This window comes from Macrobrachium rosenbergii, chromosome 14 (genome assembly GCF_040412425.1).
Source record: "Macrobrachium rosenbergii isolate ZJJX-2024 chromosome 14, ASM4041242v1, whole genome shotgun sequence".
Taxonomy (NCBI): domain Eukaryota; kingdom Metazoa; phylum Arthropoda; class Malacostraca; order Decapoda; family Palaemonidae; genus Macrobrachium; species Macrobrachium rosenbergii.
In genome coordinates this window covers 51,034,137-51,048,996 of record NC_089754.1, presented here as the reverse complement: position 1 = coordinate 51,048,996, position 14,860 = coordinate 51,034,137, and the positions used below count along the sequence as shown (strand labels likewise).

The 14,860-nt window shown below is 34.5% G+C and overlaps 1 protein-coding gene across 1 annotated transcript in view; it reads left to right on the top strand.

Moving 5' to 3' along the window:
• Positions 1-11,585, top strand: part of LOC136846139 (ankyrin repeat domain-containing protein 13C) — a 28,654-nt gene extending 17,069 nt beyond the window's left edge. The window contains exons 10-11 of the mRNA XM_067116879.1: positions 465-582; positions 9,089-11,585. Coding sequence (XP_066972980.1) covers positions 465-582; positions 9,089-9,104 — 134 coding nt within the window. The 3' untranslated portion in view covers positions 9,105-11,585. The remainder of the gene's footprint in view (positions 1-464; positions 583-9,088) is intronic.
• Positions 11,586-14,860: the final 3,275 nt, after the last annotated feature.

The following is a 14,860-nucleotide window of genomic DNA, read 5'->3' as shown; positions in this document are numbered from 1 at the left end:
ATATTTCATAGCAAAAATTGGATGGGGCACGCAACCCTTTCACCAGAGGTGTATGCTGGCCCATAGAAATCAAGGGCGCTTACAGCACCATGCTAAAGATAACCACAACAGGCTCTTGGGTTGCGTAAATATTGTAGCTATCCTTTTTACTTTCATTGTGAGTCGAATGATGTCAGTTAGAAGAAAGTACTAGCTTTAGTTTTCACACACACACACACGTGTGTGCGTGTTAAGAAAAAATAGATCACTGAAAAATATTTAAGAGGTAAAGTAACCAATTTAAATCAAGTACATTAAGTTTATACTATATAGGAAAAGGATAGCTAAGTGAAAAAGGGATAAGATAAATACTTCTGATAAGGAAAACTGAAAATATAATGGGGAATTGATGAAGTATGTTTTTTTTATATTTTCAGAAGGCAGTTGAATAATTTTATTATTTTATTAATTTTTTTTTTTTACAGATATTCCAATCCTACCAACTGTGTCAGCAAAAATTACATTCCAGGAGTTTGCATTCAAAGATGATATCCCTGACTCATATTTTGAAGTTCCTGCAGGTTATAAGGAAGATCCAAATAGGTATGTTACCTTACTCTATTCAAAAACTGTATGCTGGCTTCATTTTGAAGTGTAGTGAAAGTAATGAAGGGTGTTTTTTCATTTGTAAATGAAAACTGGGGATCAGGCATCACTTTATTAAATTAGCTACTTTAACGATTACATGAAATGTACTGTATTTTTATAGGAGTTTTCTATAAAGTATTTATTAATTATTCCAATGTTTCTTAGTGGCTGTGAATAAATATTTCATATTTTTGTTTGCAAACCTTAATACTTCTTAAGGCTATTTTATTTAGTTTTTGTTTTAATATGTAGATAGACATATTACCTCCTGTTGGTGTTGCCAACACAGAATTTAGTTAATGGCCAGGAATGTTAAGTAATTTCTAAATGCCTTATAGAAATGTCAGTCATTCTGATGGTAGACTTCTAGGTGGTATATACCACTTACAGTGAGCCTTGCCAGGTGCATTGTAGATGGTACTAAGGGTTATTTGGAGTGTCAGTGTGACCACAGCAGCATTGCTTTCTGCCTTTTACTTTTTATCCATTACCTTTGACTTATTTCTACTTGGCTGCTCAAACTACTTGAACTTTCTCAATGAATCACCTCTCACTGGAGAACAAGTCCTTCGGCAAGCCAGTAGTAAGCTGGTCCTTTCTTAAGTCGCATGAGTCGGTCCTTTCTTAAGTTGCATGACCTTTGGAAGGTGGGCATCTCACTTGCTTTCTCTGGAAACATCTCTTTTAAGGAAGTTTCTGAGTTTATGGAGTGGTCATCAGAGACAGTGCTCTGCAAAACATGACTGCTTTGAGATTGAAGAGGTTCAGGTGCACTGTGTATCAGTAGGTGGTATGCTAAGTCCCAGCCTCACAGGTCCCCTAGCAGAAAGTGACTGGTCCCTCTGATGCTTTTGAGAAATTGCAGAGATGGAGCAGTTATCCTGCATTCCATCTCAACATAGTTGGGTAAGTCACTTTATTATCAAAAGGTTAACATGCCTACAGGTACTTTATTCCTCTTTATTTGCTGTTAATTCCTCACAGGAATACCAAATAGAAGAAGTGAAGTGATTTCTCACATGGCTTTAACGCCAAGGTACATATGAGAAAATGCCAGGATGCTAGGACAGAGCAGTATCCTGCATTCCATCCCAACATAGTTGGGTAATTCACTTTATTGCCGTAAGGTTGACACACCTACAGGTTCTTTATCCTGCTTTATTCACTGTTGGTTCCTTACAGAAACCTCAAATAGAAGAGGGGAGGTGATCCCTCACGTTGGTTTGATCCCTTGGTGCTCATGAGGAGTTGCCAGGATGGAGTGTTTATCCTGCATTCCATCCTAGCATAGTTGGGTAAGTCACTTCATTGTTATGAGGTTGACACACCCACAGGTTCTTTATCTCTTTTTACTTTCTGTTAATTTTTCACAGGAACCCTCAAATTGAAGAGGAGATGTAATCATGGCTTTTATCATTATTTTAATAGTAACATACAAGAATATAGAAAAACAAACTTAAAATTGCAAAAGCAAAGAAATTTTAGAATTAACCAGTATTAGATGCTAATAATATTGAAAAACAATGAACTCAAAATTGCAGATACAATTTTATTCTTCAATCACATTACAATAATAAATTATAAATATCTGCAAAACAGAAACTGAGATTAAAGTGGGTACAGGCATAGCAATTTATGGTACATACAGTGAAATGTGGCACCAACTAAAATGCCCAGAATCCAAACCAGGACATGGCCTTATTTTCCTGGGCTATCGTGGTGGTTTTGGACATTTGCTGTCATGCTATCAGCAAATCTTCAGAAGTGCTATACATGATAACAGAAAAAGGGATAGGTGGGTAATATGGTTGTCAGAAAAACTAAAGAGAAAATATTCTATGTAGATCATCAAAGAATTTCATGAAGTTGACCATCTTTCTAGAGATGAACTCTTCTTTTTTTGTCTTCCATATATTTGGTGGCGTTTGGTTATTTTTTCTTTCTACAGAACAATGTAAAAATATTTTTAGGTTTGCATGTATTGTAATCAAATGATCATATTTATTGAGAGTAGGTTTATTTCAGGTGCTCCTTCTGGGGAGAAGACATAATATTCTTCTTATGGTAATTATGTAACATACGCAAGCAAAACTAGTTTGTCATAAGTCATGAAATCTCTATAACTTTCAGGATAAAATTAACGTCAGAAATGTACATTCCCTTTCCCTTTTTATAAGCAGCTTTTAGATCTAAAAGGGATGAAGATGCTTTACTAATTATTGATTGTATTTAGATATTATTTGAAGAGTACTCATAAAATTGAAATTATTGATGAAGTGTTTGCATATTTTCTTTAAAATGTTCACATTCTTACAGTCTTGACACACACCAGTTAAATGAGCAGGGATGAGGTGATCTGTAGCAATTATTTTAATGATCTTAAAACTGAGCACTTTGGAGCTTAGGAGTTCAGTTCATTAGTACGGCTGACCCTGCTAGACAGTGGGATTAATAAGGTCGAAAGAAGAAGTTCAGTTCATTATTAATGACCCTCTTTAAGGGTATGTTACTGTTGTAATTGTATCACATTTTACACACTGTTGCTCTCCACAAAAGGCTATTCATTGCTGCAAGCCTTCAGTATAGCTCTGGACTTTGTCCATTATCTATATTTTTATTTAATTCATTTACATTTAAATTGAAATAAAAGGTTTAGTATGATTTTAGTTTGGTGGTACACCATATAATTCTTATTGTAGTAACTGTGCAAGCATTAAGTCCCTTTAGTATGAAAGTTCCTTTTGTTGCAATTTTCACTGGCTTGCTAAAGGAGATATCATGTTTATTACTGCTGTTGAGTAGATTATATAAAATATACACTATAGATACGTCACATACCAATACAGGTCTAGCATCACAGCCAATTTATTTATATATTTTAAGAAGCTATATGTTTACGTAAATCTACTATGTCATGTTAACTTATGAATTTTTACAAATTTTATTAGAGCCTAATTGGTCCTCAGATGGATACAAAATTGAAAGTTTGGTAGGAGGATGTTAAGTAATTCATGTTTGTACAAAACAAAATCACTTAATGTGGTATTATGATGGTGAGGATAAGGATACGTAGCTTCAGTAAAGGTATGTTAGAGTTTTATAGATGTGCAGATATGAGCTGAAACAAATTCTAGTTCTTCAGGCTTCAGGCAGTACAGTGTTTACAACTTGTAACAACAGCAAGTGCAGTTAGGAGCCATATCCTATTTATGGGCATATATTTAGGTAACCATACTGAAACTTGCATTTCTCATATTTGGGTTACCATGCAGAATGGTCAGTTGTTACTCACGATGCAGTACTGCTGATGAATTTCTGGGCAGCTTTGTATGGGTATAAGAATTTTAATGACATGCAGCTTTTCAAAGTTTCTTTATAGATAAAAACATTGTTTTGTCATTTTTTGAAGTGCTTTCTTTTATGTTGTTGGCCTAATATGAACATGACAATCTTTGTTAGTTGTATATGTATTTGTTAGTGAGCTATAGTGATTGTGCTCGTTTTTATCATTCAGTATAGAGAGATTGCAGGTCTCAAGTGATGCATATGCATAATAGACTAATATGCATATCAAAAGAATTGTGAACATTTTAATCCTGAAAATGGTTTTTTGCTTCATTTACTCTTGATATTACAAAGTAATCAATTTTTTTTTTTTTTTGCAGTTGGTGTATATTGTAGTATAACATACAGAACTTGAAATATTTTGCAGTGAATATTTCTGTGCATAAGAGCCCTTGAGGAAGAAAGTGTTTTGCTTATGACCTAATATTTATCTTGTTTATAATTTCTTAACTTTAGCAGTACTGTACCTTGACTAATTTCTGTTGTGTTTTAACTCTGCTTGGTCTCCCAAATAGTATGCAATTTGAGTTCCACTGCATATTACGACTAACTTTTTTGTTTTTAGAAAGATCCCCCTTTATGAGTAGTTTTTGGAACACTAGTGGTTTATATTTTTTTCAGTTTAGACCTGGGTCACTACTTTAAATGAAATTATTTTAGTTTATATTTTTATCATCTCCAAGGAAAGCAGTTGCATAGATACATAATTATTGATTACCATATTTAATTCATCCCTCACTATTTCATGCGACTTACAGTCAGCAGTGTTGCTCTTCCTAGGGATGCCTTGTTCAGTTTTCCTTTGATCCGTTATTATTTTCATTAGTTTATTTTCATTATTGTCATTCACTTCATCAGTTGTTTCTTGTGTTTGATTGTGATTCTGTGTCTTTTTACATAAATGTGCCTTTTGTAAGTGCATACAGGGGGGGATGGCTTTCATTGCCTTCCACCTACTGGGCTGCTGTGAATTTTATGTTCTCTCTGTGTTTTTGTTTATTATTTCCAGTTTATTCCAGTTATTCAGTTTACCCATTCTTTTCGGCCGGGGTCCTGGTAATTTTGTAGGACAGTTTTTGTATTTGTTGTGCAGTTTACAGTGAATTCACAGTTTGGATTTTTCAGCTTGACAGTTTTCATGATTGATTTGTTGTGCATCCAACTTATTACCTTTGGTTTTGAGTTACTTTGGATTATGGTAATTTTTGTAATTTTGTAATTATCTATAAAACTTTTTGTACCAATGTTAGCCAGTGAGAATGTCAGTGGTTGGGCCCAGTGTTGTTGCCTAATTTATTTATCTAGTGTTTTACCATTCCATACTGCTAGACCAAGCCTGTGGCTTTTTTATGTCATAGCTTGACAAAGACCATTACCTTGTGTCCATTTTTCCAGGCTTAACAGTGCTCATCACAGCTTACCTGTAATGTGCCATAATTGGAAGTGGTCATATAAATGTATTAACTCTAAAGTTCTCTGTTGCTGCCTCTCTGGACCTCTCTGCTCACAGGCTTGTCACTGTATATCCTCACCAGCTCTGCCTGTCAAAAGGACAGGTTTTTTGGACAAAATCTTGGCTCTTGGCATAGGCTGTTAATGTACTTCCTCTTACAGGGAAGTTTCATGCCCAACATTCCAAGGATGAAAAGAGGGCCAGGAGCTCTGCTTTTCATGTTGTTTCCTTTGCTTTTGATATCCCTGCATACAAGAAGAGTTCGCTCTCACAGTACATGCAGTATTTGCTCCGTATCTGCAGTCACTACTGCTGTCTTGGAGCTGCTGTCCTTGTTGCCTCTGCCTCCATCTTCCCCCAGTGCTGATTTGTTGAAGTCTGTGTACTCTCCTTTCTTAGGTCATCCTCAACCTTCAATTTTTTTTCAGTCCTGAAAGGAGCCATTCATGATCAACTCTGCTGTTAACTTAGCTGTCAAATCTAATTCTAATGCCTACAACTGTCACAGAAGCCCTTAGCCATATTTACTCTCCTTGGTGTGGTTCTTCTGCCTACTTTTGTAGATGACCCTTTGCTGCCTTCACCTGTAGATAAAACAGGCCAGCTGATCCTTTTCACCTCCAAAGTTCCTCCTCCTATTGCCATGCCAGCTTCAGGATATTCCTCTCTCAGCATCTTACCTCTATTGCCTGTTGTTCTGTGACTTTTGAGGCTAAGATACATCCCCCTCCATCTAGAGATATTTTGAAGTTTCATTATATAGATCATTCTTCTCCAGACTGAGAGATGCAAAGAGCCTTCACAATGCAGCATCTATCCTTCTTGGAATGGATTAGCATTTTTTTACTGTAACCATAATTGCTCCTCTAGTCAACATAGATGGAGTCCTTTGTAGGTCTGGTTGTCACCATGGTGCTGTGTCAGTGGGCTCTTGTCTCTCTAAGATCAATGGACACATGACAAACTGCACATGGATTATGCCCATAAACTCTTACAAGGCCATGTGGGCATGTTCTTGGCTTACTCTTACAGTGATCCTTAACAATCACTGAACCCTCATACAAGGTGACATTCTCCTTTACCTGGGATAGGCCCAGCTCTGACCACCCCAGGTCTTGCCTGGCAGATCATAATTGAGTTTCTCTCAAGACCTCCCCATCTAGTCCTTCGAGTCCTCTTGGGTACCCTTAGCCTTCCTTGCAACCTGTTTAGAGAATGAGATTTGACTGTTAGGAGGATCAAGCAGACATTAATTTTTTTATGTTGGTACCTGCAAAGATTTAAACCATCATTACTGCTGATGTACTGGCTTGAAGGTGGAGTAATTTATATGGGAAGGATAAAAAGCTCTCCTTCTCAGTCACTAGCAACACTATTAAACCCAGTAAAAAATAATTTACCAGAGTGGCCATTGTAATAATGTCAACTACTGTAACTGAGATGATAGTGGTCCAAGAGCAATAAAAGTAAGTATGGCCTCAAACAGCCTCAGCCCACATCCAAAGGCACCCTTTTAAAAATTGCTGTTCTTGTTCCTATTTAGATTTAATGAATGAGAGGTGATAAATGTTCCAGAAATAGATAGAAATAAGAAACTGTAAACAATTAAAAGCCATCTTAAAGAACATTGTCCATTTATGTAACTTTCTTACACACTGCATTTCCTTGGTAACTAATTTTTTTTTTTTTTTGCCAATGTTAAGTCATTTATTGTAGTAGTCCCAAATAGTAATGACAAGAAAATTTGGTCAGTTCAGTAGATATATGACATGCATGGTATATAATTTTAATGGGTTACTTTTGATTTACTATTTGTAAGTCTGTTCAGTATCACTTCAGCTTACCTGACTTCAGTGATTAAAACATTAGTTATTGGAAAAATAACCTCCATAGGGGGTAGTGTCATCAGTGCACCTCACTCTGTGCACTGTAGGCATTACTTAAGGTACTTTGCAGTTTCCTTTTGGCCCCTAGCTGCAGCCCCTTTCATTCCATTAACTATACCTCTGTTCATAATCTCTCTCTTCCATCTTTCTTTCCACCCTCTCCTAACAATTTTTTCACAGTGCAACTGCGAGGTTTTCCTTCTGTTACACCTTTAAAACCTTTTACTCTCAATTTCTTTTCAGCGCTGAATGACCTCATAGGTCCTAGTGCTTGCCCTTTGGCCTAAATTTTAATATTCCATTTCTATTGGAAAAATGAAAGAAGGTAAAATAAAATAAAATCAAAATAACAGAATAATCCAGTAAGTGTGATAGACATATTAGATGCTGAAACAAATGCAACTGGTGTATCATATGTGTGTGTGCTTCATAAAGAGTCTGTTCTTTGTGTCAAAATGCGATCTTCTGTGCCGCATATGCAGGTACACAAAAACCTCGTTATAATGAACCCTGATGTAGCTTGTATTTTTCTGCACCAATGTGTTGCATATTGTCTTGCTGTTCACTGTTGTCAGACATTCTTACATAAGTACATATCTTGATTGTAGATTTTTATGATTTTCTTAAATGAAGAATGTTGTTGGTTATAGAATATGCACACTGTCTTTTGAAGGTTACTCTTGTTGGAAAGTGATAGGGGCCTGGAGTGTTTCTAAGCTTTGTTGATCTAGCAGTAAGCACAATCGCTTTGGTTTTACTAAGTTATGATCATTCTTTTTCTATTTAAGTACCAGTTGTCAACGTTGAGGGTCTTGTAAACTGATACGTATAGTAAAGTAAGCAAGAGTACAAGCAAACATAATAAAAATATATAATGCATACTGGATATGATTACTGATTTTGTACTGAGCAAGTAACTGCTGTTTTGTACTTGCATTTTGGCATCGCCACATTAAAAATATAATAAACATTTAATCCAAATCTGTATGCACGTGCAAGGCTCTTTCAAGGTATTTACAATGATCTTAGTATTTATTTGGTATGTTGACAAAAATTTACAAAACCCTCCCACCATTGAAACATGTTACTTAAGCATAGGCAGTTATATATATATATATGTGCTGAAATCTGTAAAAGTATATGAGATATGTTTAGTGATTAACATAATTGCATTAATCACATTTTGTTAAGGGTTGTTAACTTATCAAAACTTGGAATAAAGTAACTGTACACAGTACAAGAGACAAAGAGGAGTAAACAGACAAACGTATGATTGCCTACAGAATCTACAGTGTACATGTAATCAGTGAATGAGCTGAGAACAGTTACAAGTAATTTAAATTATTTAAGCTAAATTGACAGCTTAGTAAATTGTGTGACTTCTATCAAGATATACAGTGAATTAACAGTGCATAACAGGAGAGGAAGAAAAGAATGAGATTTTCATGTGATTACTACACAGACTCTGGGGTATTGTGTTGGCTACAACATCTGGTCGTCATTACTTTCTGGAGTTTGTTATTTATCAGGAGGCCAGACCCCTGAACTGCATGCTAAGTTGAGACAACCTGTAAAGTATAAGCTGAATGTTTCCTGCCATATATTGTTTGTATTACAAAGGAGTAGGGGATTGACTGTACAAGAAGGCATGTAAAAGATACTTTACTTTTTACTGATGTTTGTACAAACTGTTCAAGCTGTGATGAAATGAACTTTTTCCTCATCTCTGCATGGATAGGCACAGTCTTAAAGTAATTGTTCATGTGCTCTTTTTCAGGTTCCCTGAATTATGACGGTATGAGGACCTTAGCCTTGTAAGTGTATCCAGTGCGCAGGAACAAGAGGAGCAAGGTCCTGTCTGGAATCACGGGAAGTCTGAAAACAGTTGTAATAATCCGTTATCTGGCACTTCCCGTCTTTTAACCTTATTACCTTGTACCTCACCTACACCTCCACCTCTGCTCAAGCCTTTGCAGTGTGTCCAGTCTTCTTCTCAAGCAACGTTACCGGAATTGCAGGAGGAATCTGAAGTAGGTGACATTTCAAGTGAACCATCTTTTTACTCTGTCAGCTCAGTTATCTCGGGTTCTAGTCACATTAAGTCTGAGGAAGCTGAGGTTTGTAATGATGTTTGTAGAAATACAGAAAAATCCAGTAAACAGATACATAAGCATTATTGTGATGGTGTGATGCAGCAATCATGTAATGTAGTCACTTGCACTCCTTGGAAAAATGCTTCAATGAATGTGAATAAAGACAATCAGTATCATTTGGCTAATGCAGAAATCCATCCCACTTTATATAAAAGTAATATAGCTAGAAGAGATTTGGGGCAGGCAGTAAATTCTGTTGAGGACGAAACTATCCCACAGAAATTGCTGGAATTGCCCAGGACAGAGTATATTATTGTGGACATTCCATTGCAAATGGGTATGGGGAGTCCATACTCATCCTCATGCTTCATTTTAATTGATCGCTAACATGAGAACCATTCTTTTAAGTAGGTTTTCATACTTGAATACATATTGTGAGGTGTATTTTTCTTCACCCAAAACTTAAAACCTAAGAGTGTTGTTCAGAAATTTAAAAAAAAGATGATTTTTTTCCCACAGTTTTGTTGAACCTTTCCTTTTAAGTCTGTAAAACCCTGACAAGGCTCAAAACAAATCGTGTCACAAAAGTTCATTCATCACCCATAGGGCACATCTTTATGCAGGGTCACTAGCGTGTATGGAGTTTAAAAGAACAATTAACAACTTCGTATTTTTACAATGGCCTGTCCAAGTTGTTAACTAGCACCAAGATATACTTTGAAATATTCCACAGAATAGGGTAGAGCTCAAGTAGTTGTTAGCATTTATATTTAGGCTAGAGGTCTTTGTAGAAGAGGAAATATATTGCCCTATGCAGTAGAATTGTACAGAAAGAATATTCTATAATTATAGCATAAATATTGTAGAACAGTTATCCATCAATGCTAAAATCATTCCAGACATCCTGTTGGTTTTTTGGAAATGTACTAATACTGTAATGCGTAGATAGTTGGTTGGAGTTTGTCTCTCTTATGAATTAAAGCTCTTCGACTTTACAACTTAGTTATTGGTATCGTGATTTTTCGTAGTTGCTGCTGAGCAGCAATTTTGGTCAAGTTTTGCAGAATGTAGCTTTGAGTTCATACTTAACACTACTTACAAGTACACTGCACTGTACCTTGTAACCTGGCATTCTGCATTGTTTTTATTTCCTTGCTTTCTTTTTACAAGCTACTTTTCTTTTTATAGTATGCATATGTGTCATGTTGTGGTTCATGCATATTTAACTTGAAGAATTATTTTGATGTTAGTTTATAGATTATTTTTCACCTTCAGGCATTGGATAAATGTGAACATTTTTGCTGAAATATCAATGATATAGGTATCATTTATTATGGATATTTCAGTTTGGATAGAAATAGAATTTATAGCAATTTCCACATGTTTGAAGGGTCTAATGCTTGGTGGTAAAGGTAATTTGTTGGTGAACAAAAGTCTTAGTTTCATTAAGTTGTTTGGGAATTTTTATTTTTCTTAGTGATTTTATTCTCATATTTATACCTAAGTTATTTAATATTTATTTTGCAGTTGTTAATAAGTAAGTAAAACAAAGGTACTAACTGAAAAAAGAGAAATTACTGAAGTACATCTCCATCACTGGGCATAGTATGTGTAATTAATTAAGTGTAACATTTGAGGATTTTGAAGATTATTGTCGTCAAATCTTGAGGTATTCTCTATTAAGAACTGTTTTCTGTACAGCTCTCTAAGCATAGCAGAAAATGGTTTACATTGTGGATCATTTTAATTTTCTCATTACATATTCCACTGATTTTTTATCACTGCTGAGAACTAAGAGTGTTTGTCACTTATTCTGTACAAAATACTTATTTATAAGTTTTTTAAGCTGTGAGTTGTTAGCAAAGCAACAACTTGAACTCTCTTAACTTTATCTTGACTCTAAAACATCATCTGCACAGTTGTTATTTAACAGCATGGAATAGAATAGTTACTAAATAGTTCTCAGTTTCTGTTGTTTTCTGATAAAAGAAATTATGCTTACTTCATAGAAAACCAGGGGAATTTTGATATTCTGAGGAATAATGATAGGAGAAAGAAGTATTTTTTTTTATTAATGAAGCACTCCATAGGTTAATGCTTTACAAAAATATCTTATCCAGATAAAGATGCTTGGAATTGTGTGCCTGAAGAAAAATGAATAAATAGTATTCAAGAAGCATGTTTGCGCTCGGCTTTTATTTTTATTTATCTGTATATGTCTTTTGTGGGTAAACTAAACAGATTTGTTTGTTGATATTATGCAGTGACCACTTACGTGCAATTGTGGAGTTATTAAGTCTTGGCAGGTGCTGCTCCAAAAAGTGCAAATAAAGTCAGTATTGTATTTCTTGAAACCCGGGGGTTTAATGCCTTATTGTAGGAAGCTTTCATCAATATTTTGAGATGGAAAAATGTCAAGTATTTATATTTAACAAGTGGATAATTGATTGGTAACAGAGAGATTTACCAGGTCCAAGTCCAGTCACTGATGTGAACAAATGTTCTCAGGTTGTCTAAGCTTACATCGATGCTTACTATGTTGGGAGACATAAGTTAGGCAGTTAGCAGAATATGATATCAGGAAAGTCCTTAACTTTATAGGTTGTCAGTCTTGGCAGTGGCAAAGAATTACAGTTTCACAGTGTTAAGAAATGTACCATTCATCTTGTTTATGTAGATATCAAGGTTGTCAAAAAGTATAAAACTCTAACCTATCCAAGCCTTCCAGACACCTAGCATGCACCCTTAATCTGTCATAACATTGCCTAATGAATATTCTTGTGACATTTAGTCTGGAATGGTAGTGTAGTTCTTAAAACTAATGCAGGAATATCTAATGTGGCGTTCCTGTGACACTAAAAATAAATTTTGGTCAGCAAGATGGATTGGATAGGGTATAATACAAACCCATTATATCTGTTGAAAAACTATGGTAGTATGAACAGTGTGTAACAAATGGGTTTTCATGTCAATCCAAAAAGCTATACTGAAATTATTATAAGAAAATAACTAAAATATATTTTTATTTTAGCAGCTGTGAATCCTGAGGATCAGTTGAATATCAGTCATTTTGTAAGAATGAGTGGCAATATCATAGGGAATCTTTTTAAATTTTTCTTTGTTGGAGCCTATTTTTAGCTAATTTGCATAAATGAGTATGCAAATTAGCCAAAAATAGGCTCCAACAAAGAAAAAATTTAAAAAGATTCCCTACGATATTGCCACTCATTCTTACAAAATGACTGATATTCAACTGATCCTCAGGATTCACAACTGGTAAAATAAAAATATATATGTTATTTTCTTATAAAAATGAAGTGAATTTACCCTGAAATCTTAAATAAAGTACGATACAAATCTAAAGTGAAATTATCTTGAAATATCAAATAGAATAAAATTCTAATCTAAAGTGAAATTATCATGAAATATGAAATAGTCTCTTGTAGAAACTTATAATAGTTTCTTCAGAGCTCCTAACATTATCAATAAAGTTCTCTGGATCCTGGTTAAACTGGAATTTGAAAGTTATGGTTGTGTATGGTTCCTAAGTTTGCTTAATTTGTTTTTTATCTTTTTCCATGGACAATTGTAAAGACCATGTTTCATTTCTTGCCATTAAAATCAGTTATTCTGAGTTTTCTTACTATGAAGTAATTTAACTAGGCCACTGAATTTGCATTTGTAGACTCATCAGTATGTATTTTACATGAGGGAGGTTGTTATTGTGGCAGGGTAAAGTTGAACAGGCTGGACTGTTAGATTGGAAAAGATTTGTGAAAATGAATAAAAAGTAACGGCCAAATAAGCACTAAACCTTTACACTGCCTACAATGGCATGTACAAGGAAGTTATTAGTTTGAAATTATTCATTTATTTAACCAAGCTGAGCTTTTTAAGTCTCTTGTAGCTGGCCCAAAAGGCCATCTTCTTATTGGTAAAAGTAAGATACAGTATATCTTAAGAGCTCTATTGCTGAGAAGTGGAGACAGTTGCACGAAATGCATATTATTGTTAATGTTGAAATGTACTCTGTAAACTCAGGGATTGTTTGGAAAGAAAATAGTAATAAGCTATTGATATACTCTGTTTTTTATGAAGAATGCCTATGAGTATCATTGAGGCACAGAGATTTTATAATGCCTATGAGTATCATTGAGGCACAGAGATTTTATAATTCATAGCTGTTCAGAATAACCAACATTATCCAAGGCTAACGTAGAGGTTCTAATTAGGGCTATGCTATTAAAATTTTGCAATATTAGGAAAAGTTTTTCACAAATATCAGAACCTATTCTAGTAAGCACAGAGAGGATGAGCTATCATACATACAATATTATCATTGCCTTTATGTATAGAAAAAAAAATTTTTTAAATATGATACATTTTTAATCTTATATTACTGTTGCTCAGTTGCCATCTTTCATTATTTGATAAAACTGCTAGTAAAGAATCTAGCACTCATATATACTCTGCTAAGTGTTCTTTATGCAAATTTAGCTCTTGTTTATTAAACAGAGGGGATGTACAGAAATAAGAACAGAGGAATTGATAATTAAAACCCAGTCACCAAATTGTGTTGATGACATTTAAACTAGAGTGGTTTCAGTGTAAGCATATGTAGGAAGGAGGAAGATAGCTGTGTACATCAGGGTAGAAGGCAGAAGGAAGCAAGGATTTATTTAGTAATCTGACATATCACATTAGGTACAAATCTTTAGCTCAGTGGCCTAGTTAAACGACTAAATAATAAATATACAAAATGTGGCAAAACAGTAAATTGTATCATGAATGTGTGTAGACCTGAAGTTTGGACCAGGCCTAATGCATTCATGATAAAATTTTCTTACTGCTTTTCTACTTCTTGTGAAATGTATAGCTTTATTGTTAAGTAGTTTAACAAGACCACGAGATAACATTCTTGACTCTCACAGGGCTGGCCCAATGGGTTTGTTCTTAATGAAATTCATCTCATTAAATTTATTCTGACCTTACAAAATTTTATAACAGAATAAAGTGGAAATGTTGAAGATTCTGACAAAATGTTGGTTAAAGATTTGTTTCCAGTAATTATATATGTTGTTGGTTGGAATTTGGACATTCTTTACATGTTGTAAGTGATGTTCCCCATTCAGGAAGTGAGTTGCATTTGTTATTGATCATATGTTTCTCTCATGTAATATGTTTTAGTTAAGATGTTTACTCTTTGGCTCTTCCCATATAAATTCCCAATTCTTTCCTGTATGAATTTTCTTCCTTATTATGTATGCCTTATTTAGTTTGTTAATAGGTTATATAATATTTTACATGTATTTAATAGCTCTTCATTGTTGTGATTCAGTAAGTTTATCATTTATAGGGTCTATGTTATTGTCTTTTTAGTTCGGTATTTTACAAAATTCTGAAAATTTTTTTAACCTGTTATAAAGTCTTTATATTACACAAGTCTCAAACCATCG